A 14,526-nucleotide genomic window follows, 5' to 3' on the forward strand; every position below is an offset into this window, starting at 1 on the left:
AACATTAGGAAACATTATCTTTAAATATGTACATAGAAAATTCTACAAGAATACATTAATTGCTAACCATTGAGCCTATGGAAAAATGTAGGGGGAGGAAAGGCAGCATTTTTAAGAATTACTTTTTTGTGTGTGACAGGGTCTTGTCTGTGACCCAGGCTAGAGTGCAGTGATGCAGCTGATCGTTAGCTCACTGCAGCCTCAAGCTCCTGGGCTCAGGTCATCCTGCCTCAGCCTCTCGAGTAGCTAGGACTTTAGGCATGTACCACCATGACTGCCTAATTTCCCTTCTAAATTTTTTGCACAGACAGGGTTTCACTATCTCAGGGTTTCCAGGCAGGTCTTGGATTCCTGGCCTCAAGTAATTTTCCTGTCTCAGTCTCCCAAAAAGCTAGGATTACAGTTGTAAGCCATTGTGCCAGGCTGCTCTATGTAATTACTTCCAATTCAATCTCAAATTCTCCTCCTGTTGTGTAAATCTTTTATAAATTTAATTTTCTTAAGGAAATCTCCAGCAAGGTTCTGGGCTGTTCCAGCGTGGACTGGGTGCTTTAGTCTAGGCCTGCTTTGCCACTAATGCTTGGGGGCTCTCCTTCACCAGCCTAGGGATTCCTTTCCTTCGTTTCTTGTGTTGGATGCTCTTTCAGGAATTCAGTGTCTCCCATTTTCTGGTTTACTTTCACGCATTGAGGCATATCCTACAGCAGATACCGTGGAGAAAGGGTAGGCAGGAGGCGCATTTTTTGAAAAATTGTAGGTTACTAATCTAACACTTAATTGTTTTGGTTAAGTATAGAATTCTAAATTAAAATAATTTTCCTTCAGAATTGTCTTCCAACTTTCAATGATACTAAATGACTAAGTCTATTTATTTTCCTGTGTTGTCTACTTGGTAGACTGATTCAACCTGGAACTGTCTTGCAGGTCTTGGTAATTTTTTGGAATTATTTCAATAACTATTCCATCCTCTCTACTTGTTCTGCTCACTCTTTTTGAAATTCATGATTTGGATATATGAGTTGGGTAGATTTCTAATGTTCTTCTCTTTTTCTCACCAGAGATACTAACAATGCTACATTATTGGTAGTTTTCTTTTCCCTGAAGAGCTACTATTAATTCCCATTTCTGTTTATTTCAGTCTCCAATATTAGAGGCTTACCTCTAGAGAGTAGTCACCCTTAATTGTGCACACATGTCACTAAAAAGCTGCCTGGAAGCCCTGTGACAGTGAATGAGGTCCATTTGATGTGGACTTAACTAGAGGCAGTCTTCCCAAACTTGCCTGCTTATTGAACTCATTAAACATATATATTCAGATTCATTTTTTTTTTTTTTGGAGATAGGGTCTTGCTCTATTGCCCAGGTGGAGTGCACTGGCATGAACTCAGCTCACTGCAAGTTCTGCCTCCTGGGCTCAAGCCATCCTCCTACCTCAGCCTCCCAAGTAGCTAGACTATAGGCACGTACCACCACAATCAGCTAATTTTCATATTTTTTGTAGAGACAGGGTTTCACCATGTTGCCCAGGCTGGTCTTGAACTCCTGAGTTTAAGCAATTTGCCAGCCTCTGCCTCTTAAAGTGCTGGGATTACTGGCGTCAGCCACCACAGGTGGACTATATTCAGATTTTTGAGTCTCAGAATCATAACATCCAGAAGGGCCCAGAATGTGAGCTTGACTGCCATTCTGAGGAAAAACTGATAGCTGATTAAGTATTTTTTTCTTTGTTTAAAAATTTGGCCAGATGCAGTGGCTCATGTGTGTAATCTCAGCACTTTGGGAGGCCAAGGCGGGTGGATCACCAGGTCAGGAGTTCGAGACCGACCTGACCAACATGGTGAAACCCTGTCTCTACTAAAAATATAAAAATTAGCTGGGCATGGTGGCACGCACCTGTAATCCCAGCTACTTGGGAGGCTAAGGCACGAGAATCACTTGAAGTCAAAAGGCGGAGGTTGCAGTGAGCCGAGATTGCACCACTGTACTCCAGCCTACGTGACAGAGCCAGACTCTGTCTCAAACAAAAACAAACAAACAAACAAAAAAATTTTACTTGCAAAATTAGATGGCTGACCAGTTCATACAATATTAACATACAATATAATAAAAATATTAATATACAATTTAATATCATAAGCCTGAGTTCTGGAAACAGAACAGTACCAGCAACCCCAAATCCCTAAGAGGAAAGTCATGGCAAGCCATAGTAATATTTAAATAATGCTAGCCAGACTGACAATCCTGTCCCAAGAATAGATGTAGCTAGAACTCACTAACTCTGCACGCTCCACCCACACAGCCAGAGGAAACCATTCTCTTGATCTCTGTGATAAGCATTGTCTTCTTTTCCTTACCGTTTTTGCACTTATTTATGCATCCTTTAATAACACCTAAATACATTCCTTGCTGCCTGAACAAAATCTGTTTGTGAAAATCTCATTGTGAATCATAAATTTTCAGGTAGGGAAACCTACATTGTATTAATTTAAATGGGAAGAGTAATAATGCCATCTAAAGCCTCTAGTCAATTTCTCTCCAAATCACCAAACCACTTTACTTCAATAACTATCCACACCATGGATTTCTGCATAACCCAAGACTTTTATTTATGTATTTATTTATTTAATTTAATTTTTTTTTTTTTTTTTTTTTTTTTTTGCGACAGGGTCTCATTCTGTTGCCTAGGCTGGAGTGCAGTGTGTGATCTCGGCTTAACGCAACCTCCGCCTCCCAGGTTGGAGTGATTCTCGTGCCTCAGCCTCCCAAGTAGGTGGGAGTACAGGCATGTGCTACCATGCCTGGCTAACTTTTTTGTATTTTTAGTAGAGACAGGGTTTTGACATGTTGGCCAGGCTGGTCTCGAACTCCTGGCTTCATGTGATTCACCTGGTTCAGCCTCCCGAAGTGCTGGGATTACAGGCGTGAGACACTGCACCCAGCTAACCCAAGACTTTAAAAACACTAATTACTTGGCCAGGCATTAATCCCAGCACTTTGGGAGGCCAAGGCGGGCAGATTACTTGAGGCTGAGAGTTCGAGACCAGCCTGGCCAACATGGTGAAACCTCATCTCTACTAAAAATACAAAAATTAGCTGGCTGTGGTAGGGCACACCTGTAATCTCAGCTACTCGGGAGGCTAAGGCAGGAGAATTGCTCAAACCTGGGGAGCAATGAGGCAAGATCGTGCCACTGCATTCCAGCCTGGGTGACAGACAAGACTCCGTCTCAAACAAAAACACTAATTACTTATTTAAAAGTCACTGGTGAGGCCAGGCACGGTGGCTCACGCTTGTAATCCCAGCACTTTGGGAGGACGAGGGGGCTGGATCACAAGGTTAGAAATTGGAGACCAGTTGTCTCTACTAAAAAAAAAAAAATCATTCTCAGTAAACTATCGCAAGGACAAAAAACCAAACACCACATGTTCTCACTCATAGGTGGGAATTGAACAATGAGAACTCATGGACACAGGAAGGGGAACATCACACTCCAGGGACTGTTGTGGGGTTGGGGGAGGGGGGAGGGACAGCATTAGGAGATATACCTAATGCTAAATGACGAGTTAATGGGTGCAGGAAATCAACATGGCACATGGATACATATGTAACAAACCTGCACATTGTGCACATGTACCCTAAAACCTAAAGTATAAAAAAAAAAAAAAAAAAAAAAAATCAGCTGGGTGTGGTGGCAGGCGCTTGTAATCCCAGCTACTCAGAAAGCTGAGGCAGGAGAATCCCTTGAATCCAGAAGGCAGAGGTTGCAGTGAGCTGAGATCATGCCACTGCACTCCAGCCTGGGCGACAGAGCTAGACTCTGTTAAAAAAAAAAAAAAAAAAAAAAAAAAAGTCATTGGTGAAATTCTTTGAAATGTCTAAGAATACTACCCAATATAGGACAATGCTACTCAAAGTGTGATTATTGGTATAAAAATATGTCAGAATGTAAAACAACTATGTGTCTAAGAACCCATTTCAGGCCGGGCATGGTGGCTTATGTCTGTAATCCCAGCACTTTGGGAGGCCAAGGTGGGTGGATCATACAAGGTCAGGAGTTCGAGACCAGCCTGGCCAACATGGTGAAACCCCATCTCTACTAAAAATACAAAACGTAGCTGGGCATGGTGGCAGGTGCCTGTAATCCCAGCTACTCAGGAGGCTGAGGCAAGAGAAAGGCTTGAACCCAGGAGGTTGCAATGAGCCAAGAACGTGCCACTGCATTCCAGCCTGGGCAACAGAGCAAGACTCCATTTCAAAACAAACAAACAAACATACAAAAAAAAGAACTCATTTCACAGTAAAACTTTCTTGATGAAGCCAACTGTGCCCAAGCTCCTCATGTAATCAGACCAGTGGCACTTTTTGGAGTCGTTTTGGTTCACATTTTGCATAGTACATTTATTTAGGATATGAATTATACTGTCATTCTATACTAAAATGGACAAGTAATAAACATGGAAATAAACATGAGATAAACATATAAACGACACTAAAATATACTATTTAAATCAGGTTGATAGTCCTCTCAGAAACTTGATAGAAGAAAACATGTATCCATTAAGAGCTAAACCTAGAGTGACAATATAACTTATCATCCAGATTGCCTTCATTGTTGAGAATGAGGGAAATGCTAGTAATAACTACAACAGGATACAGGCATAAACTGGACTGTCTCAGGCAAATCAGAAAATATGCTCCCCAGAGCTAATCCTTGATGCAAAAGGTGAGAAAGGTGAGTAGTGGTCATGCATAGCCATGTTTAAATGACTCCAGCAAGGCCTGAATGACTCCAGCAAGAGCTGTATCTTGGCTCAGCAACCACTGGCTCACGACTGCAGCTCCCTCTGTACTCTATGCTTCTCACCTGCACACATGTGGACTCACTGATGGATGAGGTATGGCTTGGGTGTAAACTTTAGCTAAGTCTCCAAAAGTCTTTCTCCCTGTCTGAAAGTCGCACAGGGATCTGCAAATGTTCAGAAAGTGAGGGAGACCAGAAGATTAGCTTTGTCTATTTTTAGAGTTTTTGTTTGTTTTTTTGAGATGGAGTCTCACTCTGTCGCCCAGGCTAGAGTGCAGTGCCGCCATCTTGGCTCACTGCAAGCTCTGCCTCCTGGGTTCACGCCATTCTCCTGCCTCAGCCTCCCCAGTAGCTGGGACTACAGGCGCCCGCCACCACGCCTGGCTAATTTTTTGTATTTTTAGTAGAGACGGGGTTTCACCGTGTTAGCCAAGATGGTCTTGATGTCCTGACCCTGTGATCTGCCCACCTCAGCCTCTGAAAGTGCTGGGATTACAGGCGTGAGCCACCACACCTGGCCTGTTTTTGGAGTTTTCACGAAAGAAATCATACTATAACTCTACGTATGTGTTGACTGACGCCTTGTTGTGCTAGATATTCCACCTAATGGTGGTAATTCCATGGTTGGCTCCAGAGCTGCTGCTGTGGGTGGGGTGGGGAAAGGTGAGCCTTTAGCTCCCACTGTCTGTACTGTACATACTGTATTAATTCTGGCTTTGCCTCAAGTTTTCCTTACAGTCTTTTAGAGACTAATAGCTGCCTTCAATGGAACATGCTAGGTCTGTCGTAAGAGACTTGTTCTCCGTGGTGAACATTTGGGAACTTGGAGTGCGTGGGAAGAGTGTGATCACAGATGGCCCCGTCACTCAGCTATGCCTTTGGATAGGGCACCTTCTCAGTTACTGGGTGAATGTGCTGGAACATTTTGAGGGGAATAACTGAGGCTTGCTGGATGTACTCTGGATTGCTGCTGCTTCAGACTCTGAAAGGCAAGGGGAAACAACCCAGCATGGTACGGTAAAACCTTTTGTAGGAGGCCACCAGGGCCATGGTGGATTGAGTGGTATTTTCCTGAATGGTGGGCTGGGGACAGGAGGAGGGAAGGTAAGGTAAACACTTTCAGGGCTACTGTGAGAAATAAAAGTGATGACATTGGCTGGGCGCGGTGGCTCACGCTTGTAATCCCAGCACTTTGGGAGGCCAAGGCGGGCAGATCACGAGGTCAGGAGATCGAGACCACGGTGAAACCCCGTCTCTACTAAAAATACAAAAAATTAGCCGGGCGTGGTGGCGGGCGCCTGTAGTCCCAGCTACTCAGAGAGGCTGAGGCAGAAGAATGGCGTGAACCCGGGAGGCGGAGCTTGCAGTGAGCTGAGATTGCGCCACTGCACTCCAGCCTGGGCGACAGAGGGAGACTCCGTCTCAAGAAAAAAAAAAAAAAAAGTGATGACACAAGTGTGCCTAGTACATACATCCAGCCAGGCTGAATTTGACAACCAAACACTCTTTGACCAACACCTCGCACACATATATGTAGAGAGTTAAAGACAGAACAAAATCACAAATATTCTCATTCTCCACGAAGAAGAATTAACATTTTTTGAACACGCCAGGTACCAGGCTGGGCACAGTGGCTCAGGCCTGTAATCCTGGTGCTTTGGGAGGGTGAGGCAGGAGGACTGCTTGAGGCCAGGAGTCCAAGGCCAGCCTGGGCAACACAGCGAGACCCCATCTATACAAAACAAAAAACCCTCTTCCCGTGCCACCCACCAAAACATGCCAGGGGCTTCATATATTTTCTCATTTATTTTTCATAATCACCTGAGTCTCCCTAAATCCACAATTGAGTACCACCTTTCTTTAAAGTCAAGTAGAAAAAGCCTTCTGTGACATATTGGTGGGCTCTAAAGGCTGACATTTATTCTGGGTTCCCCATAGACTCTCCCCTTACCATTGCTGAGAGAATCTGCACTCCCAGGACTGTGTTGCCTGGAGACCAACTCGGTCCCCGTTTTCCTCAGCTCTGTGTTTTCATTGTACCGTCTTTTCCAGTAGTTGAGTTCTTCACGATCTGATTCCTGACAGCGCCGCAGAACTGCCATGGAGCGCCTTGTTTTCTCTACCATTTCCATAATGCAATTCAGCGCCTGAGTCAGAGAGGGGGCCAGGCAGAGATGAGATAAGAACATTCAAACAACCAACACTGTAAATCAGGCCAATGCAATATGAGGAATTCAGGTTCCTTAAAGTACAGGTTTAGGAATATCAAGTTTACATTTAAAACCCTTTATTGCTGTTTCTCCATCAGCTAGGAAGGACATTGGTGTTGAGGCTGACATACCTATCGAGGACAATAACTACCAGGGCTTCCAGTGTTTGGACAAAACCTCAGATGCATGGCCTTCTGGCCAACAGTCTACGATTTCATGTTGCTGCAGCATTTGTTGTATCCCTGGGGTCTGCAGCACTCTGAAAATTTGCTGTGGCTGAACCATAAAATAAGGCATACACAGATTTCTAACAGAAATTATGAATTTTGATGAGATGAGGAAGGCTGCTATCTTTCAGAGTGCAAAATAATTCTGGAATATAAACAATTTTTGTGGGTTGAATTACCTAGAAGTTTGTTACTGACCTGTGTTCTAAAACTACGAAACATGAATATGTGGGCTAAAAAACAATCTCTTTACTACAGAAGGAGCAGAATTGAAAAAAATTTAAAAAAAAGTTTCTTTTGATAAAAATTTAACAAATACAAATGAATTCCGTCTTGCTATGTTGCCCAGACTAGACTTGAAGTCTTGGCTCCTGGGCTTAAGAGATCCTCCTGCCTTAGCTTCCCGAGTAGCTGGGACTACAGGCATGTGCCACTGCGCCTGGCAACAAACCGTTGTTTTTAACCATTATACTACATGACTTTATTTGGTTTCTGACCTGAAGTGATCATCCCATCACAAAGATTAGGGAGTGACTCCGTAATTCCTTAGCTGAGGGAGTAGTAGCTAAATCAGCTTTTATTAAAAGCAAAGGATGTCATGGCTGTGGTTATGTTCACTTCAAGCATACATGTTCCATTAATTATTGGTAGCATTAAGTAGGCTGAGTGCGGTGGCTCACACCTGTAATCCCAGCACTCTGAGAGGCTGAGGTGGGGAGATCACTTGAGGTCAGGGGTTTGAGACCAGCCTGGCCAACATGGCGAAACCCTGTCTCTACTAAAAATACAAAAATTAGCCAGGCACAGTGGCGTACACCTGTAATCCCAGCTACTCTGAAGGCTGAGGCAGGAGAATTGCTTGAACCCGGGAGGCAGAAGTTGCAGTGAACTGAGATCACACCACTGCACTCCATCCTGGGTGACAGAGCGAGACTCCTGTTTCAAAAAAAAGTAATAAAGCGTTAGGGACATTACACACTACGAGATTCTTACATGGTCAAGATGTTTCCATTCATCAGCCCATTCCCTTTCTGTCAAACGATGATCTACCAACTCATCTTGATAGCCTCCATTTAGACCTATTAGAAATTAGAGATTAAAATTCAAAGATAGCAGGAAAAACACAACAGAAGCAAATTCTACCAAGTAAATACGCACACATTCATAATAACTTCGATCACACTACTAAGGCACTGATTCACAATGGGGTGGGGGACCCACAAAATGACAATATAACCAACAAAGGATCACTATTCAGATTATATAAAAAACTCCAACAAATCAATTGTAAAACATGAAATAGCCCTAAAGAAAAAGAGGTAAAAGAAATAAACAGGTATGTCATACATAGCATTTCACATCCAACATATTGGAAAAAATTAAAATGTCAGATAATATTAAGTGTTGGCAAGGATGTGGTGCAATGCAAATAATTAACCACCAAAATTAGAGTTTGTATTGGTACAACCACTTGGAAACAGCTTAATATTATCAGTAACTTAAAAAAAATTTTTTTTGGTGGGGGGATAGTTTTGATACATACTGAAATTTCCAGGAATGGAACAACTGTGTGAATTAAGGGTATACCAATAAGAATTGTCTACTATTTTAAACTTAAGTCACATACAGTAACAGTGCTTAGTCTTTGAGTCATTAACACAACACTCATTACCAGTCTTAATTTATAGACATAATATTCATAGTGACTATGTATTAGTGTGAGAATCTGTTTATTTCAGTATATATTGAGTTCCTCATGATTTGTACAATCTGTCAAAAAATGTAGTAATAAAAGCCAGGTGCAGTGGGGCTGGCCTATAGTCCTAGCCACTCAGGAGGCTGACGCAGGCAGATCACTTGAGCCCAGGGGTCCAGCTTGGGCAATATAGTGAGACCCCATACCTAGTTTTTAGCATACTTCTTTCTCAAGTCATACTGGCAAAAAATGTGCAGAAGAAACCATTAGCAAGCCAGTTTCTTCCCCTCACTGTTGTATTTCCAATCAAAGCAAGCCAGTTTTTGTATTTTTTTTTTTCCCCTGACGGAGTCTCACTCTGTCGCCAGGCTGGAGTGCAGCAGTGTGATCTCGGCTCACTGCAACTCCCACCTCCCGGGTTCACACCCTTCTCCTGCCTCAGCCTCCCAAGTAGCTGGGACTACAGGCACCCGTAACCACACCCGGCTAATTTTTTGTATTTTTAGTAGAGATGGGGTTTTACCATATTAGCCAGGATGGTCTCAATCTCCTGACCTCATGATTCGCTCACCTAGGCCTCCCAAAGTGCTGGGATTACAGGCATGAACCACCATGCCAGACCCCCCGCAAGCAGTTTTTAATAGATAAAAGAGAGGCATAGGAGTAACAGGGGTTGAACACTAGGATAGGTATCATAACATACTGCCAGTACACCTAAACCTTGGGCATAAGACAATTGGGGTCTGAATTTTGTCTCTGCCAATTATTAGCTATGTGATTTTGGCCATAGCTCCTTCATCTGTAAAAAGGGGATAACAATTGTCTGGGACTCCTGTGGGGATTAAATGAGACAATGTACATACAACACAATCTAAGTGGTAGCTACAACTCAGTAAATGTTGGCTCTGAGAACACCATGGCTACTACAGCCTTCCCTATTCAGCTACTATCCCACTACGTGATGCCAGGGGCCCCACTGTGGCCAAGCGTCTGAAAGATGCTAGTGAGCCTAAGTAAGAGGAAGTGAGGGCAAATGTGTTGCAATTTCTTACTCAACAAGGTATACATGGAAATTTAGGGAAACCCTGGAAGCTGATAGCCCTTTGGTTCTCTGCTCAGCAGTTATACTCCAAAAAACCTTATGCTGAAAACGTGTAAGAGTACATGACAAAACGCTCTATCCAAAACTTGAAGAGGTTTGTTAAGGTTTCTTTTCTGTTTCTTCCTAAATTTAAAGGTTTCTGAGCACCTATATACCAGGCATTCCAAATGGAACAACAACCTAGCACAGGGGGTGGCGTTACCTCCATTTAGAAATTATCTTCTGAGGCTCAGAGAGACCAAGCAACTTGCCTGAGATCACACAGCTAGTTAGGATGCAGAGCCAGGATTTCGATATGCCTCACCTCCTGACCTAAATGTCCATGCACTTTCTCCTCCAAGGTGAAATCTTGCATCTTTCCTGCTTAATTTTAAAAACGTTTTTTATTGTGTTGAGGCAGGGTCTCACTATGTTGCCCAGGAGGGGAGTGCAGTGGCACCATCATGGCTCATTGCAGTCTTGACCTCTTGGGCTCAGGCAGTCCTCCTGCCTCATTTTTTTTGTTTTTGTTTTTGTTTTTTTTTTTTGGAGACTGAGTCTTGCTCTGTTGCCCAGGCTGGAGTGCACTGGCGCGATCTCGGCTCACTGCAAGCTCCGCCTTCCAGGTTCACGCCATTCTCCTGCCTCAGCCTCCTGAGTAGCTGAGACTATAGGCGCCTGCCACCACGCCCAGCTAATTTTTTGTATTTTTAGTAGAGACAGGGTTTCACCATGTTAGCTAGAAAGGTCTCATGTTGGTCAGGCTAGTTTCAAACTCCTGGCCTCAGGTGATCCGCCCGCCTCAGCCTCCCAAAGTGCTGGGATTACAGGCATGAGCCACCACGCCCAGTCCCTCCTGCCTCATTTTTAATTGTTGTTGTTGTTGTTGTAGAGATGAGGTCTCCCTACGTTGCCCATGCTGGTATCAAACTTCTGGCCTCAAGTGACCCTCCTGCCTTGGCCTTCCAAAGTGCTGGGATCACAGGCATGAGCCACTGAGCTTGGCCTAATTTTAAAAACTTTTATTATGGAATAAACTCAGATTTATAGAAGAGCTGCTAAAGGAGCACAAAGAATTCTCACATATCTTCAAACAGAGTTCTCAAATGTTAATATTTTACCTTCTTTGCTTTTTCATTCTCTTCTTCTGAACCATTTGAGAATAGGCGATACCCCTTTATTCTTTTTTAGACAGGTCTCACTCTGTCACCCAGGCTGAATGCAGTGGCAAGATCATGGCTCAGTGTAGCTTTGACTTCCTGGACTCAAGTGATGCTCCCTCCTCAGCCTCCCTAGTAGCTGGGACCACAGGCACATGCCACCAAGCCTGGCTAGTTTTTAAAATTTTTTGTAGAGATAGGATCTCACTATGTTGCCCAGACTGGCTTCAAGTGATCCTTCCGCCTCAGTCTCTCTGAGAGCTGGGATTACAGACACCAGTCACCACACCTAGCTGTACTTCCATCATATCATAGCAACAAGGTATCAAATGAGATTAATATCAAATAAGATGAACTATGATTCTAACAGTCTATGTATAATATTGTTTTATCCAATCAGTGGGAAAAAGCAATCATGATATTATTTGACTTTATCATTGAGTTGGAAAGAAATCCAAGAATCCAGTCTGAATTTACCATGCTGCTTCGGTTGCTTACCAAGACTGTGGTGTCTATCACGAACTTCTCGATGCTCTAGCATCTTGTTGGGTTCCCGATACAGGTGAGAAGTTGCAATATCCTCTAAGGTGTAATGCTGAAGAGGCGGAGGGGTAGGATGGAATTGGCCCCCAGGATTCATGAGGGGCACAGTGAGAGCAGGACTATGCCGAGGAGCAGGGCTGATGGTACACACTCTCTTGGCAGGAGGCTCAGGAGCAATTGTATCTCTATCAAAACTATTCTCTTCTCTCCTGTAGAAGAAGCAGAAGTGCATATTTGTTCCTGTCAACAAGTGCTCATGCAGACATTTCCCGAGAACCTACTATGTGTTAGGTATTTTGCTACATGCTGGCATAAACAGGAAGCCTCTAAGGAAAGGTGTGACATGAGGCATGAGCTGAATTGTCTTCAAGGGCCAGGCACCTCATGTAAATTGCTGGCTTATACCAGCATGAAAAAACAGGTCAAATCCATTCATAACCAGACAGAAACATTAACCCTCATAAAGTAAAGGAGAGACTAAGGAGATGACAGCATTTTTCTGAGTTATGGGTTCAACCATACTTAGGAAAGTATTAAGGTCAAATTTGTTACTGTGGAGGTGAGTTACTGGAAAGAAACTACATGGGAGGAAAAAGGCTCATATAACAAATCCAATTGCGTCTTTCTTTCTTTTTTTTTTAAAGCCAGTCAAATTAACAGTGGGTCCAATTGTGTAGTGGCAGGGTTTTCAGTCACTCAGATTCAACTGTAATTAATTTTCTACTTTTTTTTTTAATTTTAAAAAAATGTCATTAAAGCCTATCTAATATTGCCTTCTTTGATAACCCATAGAATATTTTGATAGCCACTCATAAGGATTTTCTAAAATAAATTCGTATTAATTTAAATCTCAGTAAAGGTGAGTCATTGGCAAATATTAATAATTAATTGCTATACTTTTTCAAAACTTCTCATATCAGAAAAAAATGCGTTTGACATAAAAGGCATTTGGCAGATTGTATTTCTTTCTTTTTTTTTCTTTCTTTCTTTTTTTTCAATTCTTTCTACAAACAGCATCCAAGAAAAGGCAGAACTGTACTCCTGAGGCTTCTGGAACAGTCGACCCATAAATTCTCTAGAGTAGAGTTTCTGACCGGGTGTGCAGGCATCTGAAGAATTTCTGAAAAATACTAATGTCTGGAAGCTACTCCCATAGATTTTAGATGTATTATGCAGCTAGGTATTGGAATAAAGCAAAAATAACCATAGAAAGTCTGAGACATTGGGCTGGGCATGGTGGCTCACATCCATATAATCCCAGCACTTTGGGAGGTCAATGTGGGCAGATCTCTTGAGCTCACAAGTTTGAGATCAGCCTGGGCAACATGGTAAAACCTCATCTCTCCAAAAACAAACGAACAAACATTAGCTGGTCATGGTGGCACGTGCCTGTAATCCCAGATACTCAGGAGGCTGAGGTGAGAGGATTGCTTGAGCCCAGGAGATGGAGGCTGCAGGGAGCAAAGACTGCGCCCCTGCGCTCCAGTCTGGGTGACCGAGCCAGACCTTGTCTCAAAAAAAGTTTGAGACATTACAACCACAGCAATCAAATTCTCTTTCTTTTATAAGCAAAGGGGAGGGCCAGTGTGGTTCCAGGAAGACAAGGACAGCAAAGCTCATCTGCTCACCTCTCCGGACTGGGCCTCTTCCCATTTCCGTGTACCTCCATGAGCAACTCTGACGAGTCAGCAGGTGATGCAATGCTTGTGTTGAGCAGAAGGTGTTCGTGCTGAGCCAGGTACTGGGATGGGGTCTGCTTGGCCGCCCGAGCGCAGTGCAGCAGTTCTCGCTGCAGCAGGGGCAGGTTGGCCTTGAAAGGAAGAGGCAGTTTTTCCAGTGTTGGGCCCTACACAAGAGGGCTCAGCACCTTAAAGGGCTTTCACAAAGCAGATGATACAAGATAAAAGCCTTTCTCTCCTTGGCAGTCTGATTTTCATATGCTTCTTCTGTGAGTCAGTGATATCTCTTATATTGCACTTGAATTACTGGTTCAATTGTCTCTTGCCCCAACCAGATGTAAATCTGCTTAAGGAAGAGACTGTACCTTATTTACCTTTGCGGCCTAGTATACAGTCAAAGCTCAGTAAAGGGTTGTTGAACATAATAATTTTAAAACATATGCGAAGACTTTAGTCAGTGAGAGAATTACTACTGCCTATGTGGGAGTCATTCCAAGCCCTGGTTTCTCTCTTCTGGACCCCAACTCATCTCTGATAGCACTACTCAACCTTCCTTCCAGTTCTGTATAAAAGCTGCCACGGAATTCTGGAAACTGTGATTATTCTGAAACATGGGAGTTTGAAAAGGAGCACTGGGAGTGATGTAAAATGCAAAAAGATAATTCATTAAGTAGATATTTTTCTGTCTCTCATACTTAGAGAAAACCTGTAATAGGAACAAATCACATTTTAAAACCCTATACATCTTTTAAAGCTCAGAACTTGATTTCCTTCATATATAGAATTTACTTTTCCCATTTTTAACAAAAAAACCATAAAGTAGAAATTATATTTTTCTCACCAAATTTAAAAGCAATGCAGGCTGAGCTCATAAGCAAAGGCTTAATCCCAAGGGACAGATGAGCAAGTGAAAGGAGAGTTTTAATACATGCAAGTAGCCATCCCTTCACTGAGGGTTAATTTAGCAGGGACCATAATTAGTGACTGTTTTAAAGCAGAAATAAATTGACAAAACCCCAAATGCTAGCCAAAAAGCTGCCATAACAACCTACCTCATGCTGTTTTCCAAAATAACAGAGTTAAGAATAGGGAATCTGACTATATAAAACTCTTTTAAAGTCTGTTCTAT

General features: G+C 42.9%; 1 protein-coding gene across 6 annotated transcripts in view; it reads right to left on the minus strand.

The window, feature by feature from the left end:
- The window catches only part of CBFA2T2 (CBFA2/RUNX1 partner transcriptional co-repressor 2), a 162,008-nt gene that overhangs the window by 15,180 nt on the left and 132,302 nt on the right, over positions 1–14,526 (minus strand). For all 6 annotated transcript variants that reach the window (XM_055266463.2, XM_055266462.2, XM_063633745.1 and 3 more), the window contains exons 5-8: positions 13,347–13,528; positions 11,674–11,927; positions 8,232–8,317; positions 6,753–6,948 (exon numbers count right to left, since the gene is read on the minus strand). In XM_055266463.2, coding sequence (XP_055122438.1) covers positions 6,753–6,948; positions 8,232–8,317; positions 11,674–11,927; positions 13,347–13,528 — 718 coding nt within the window. The remainder of the gene's footprint in view (positions 1–6,752; positions 6,949–8,231; positions 8,318–11,673; positions 11,928–13,346; positions 13,529–14,526) is intronic.

The sequence above is a fragment of the Symphalangus syndactylus genome, chromosome 24 (assembly GCF_028878055.3).
Source record: "Symphalangus syndactylus isolate Jambi chromosome 24, NHGRI_mSymSyn1-v2.1_pri, whole genome shotgun sequence".
Classification (NCBI taxonomy): domain Eukaryota; kingdom Metazoa; phylum Chordata; class Mammalia; order Primates; family Hylobatidae; genus Symphalangus; species Symphalangus syndactylus.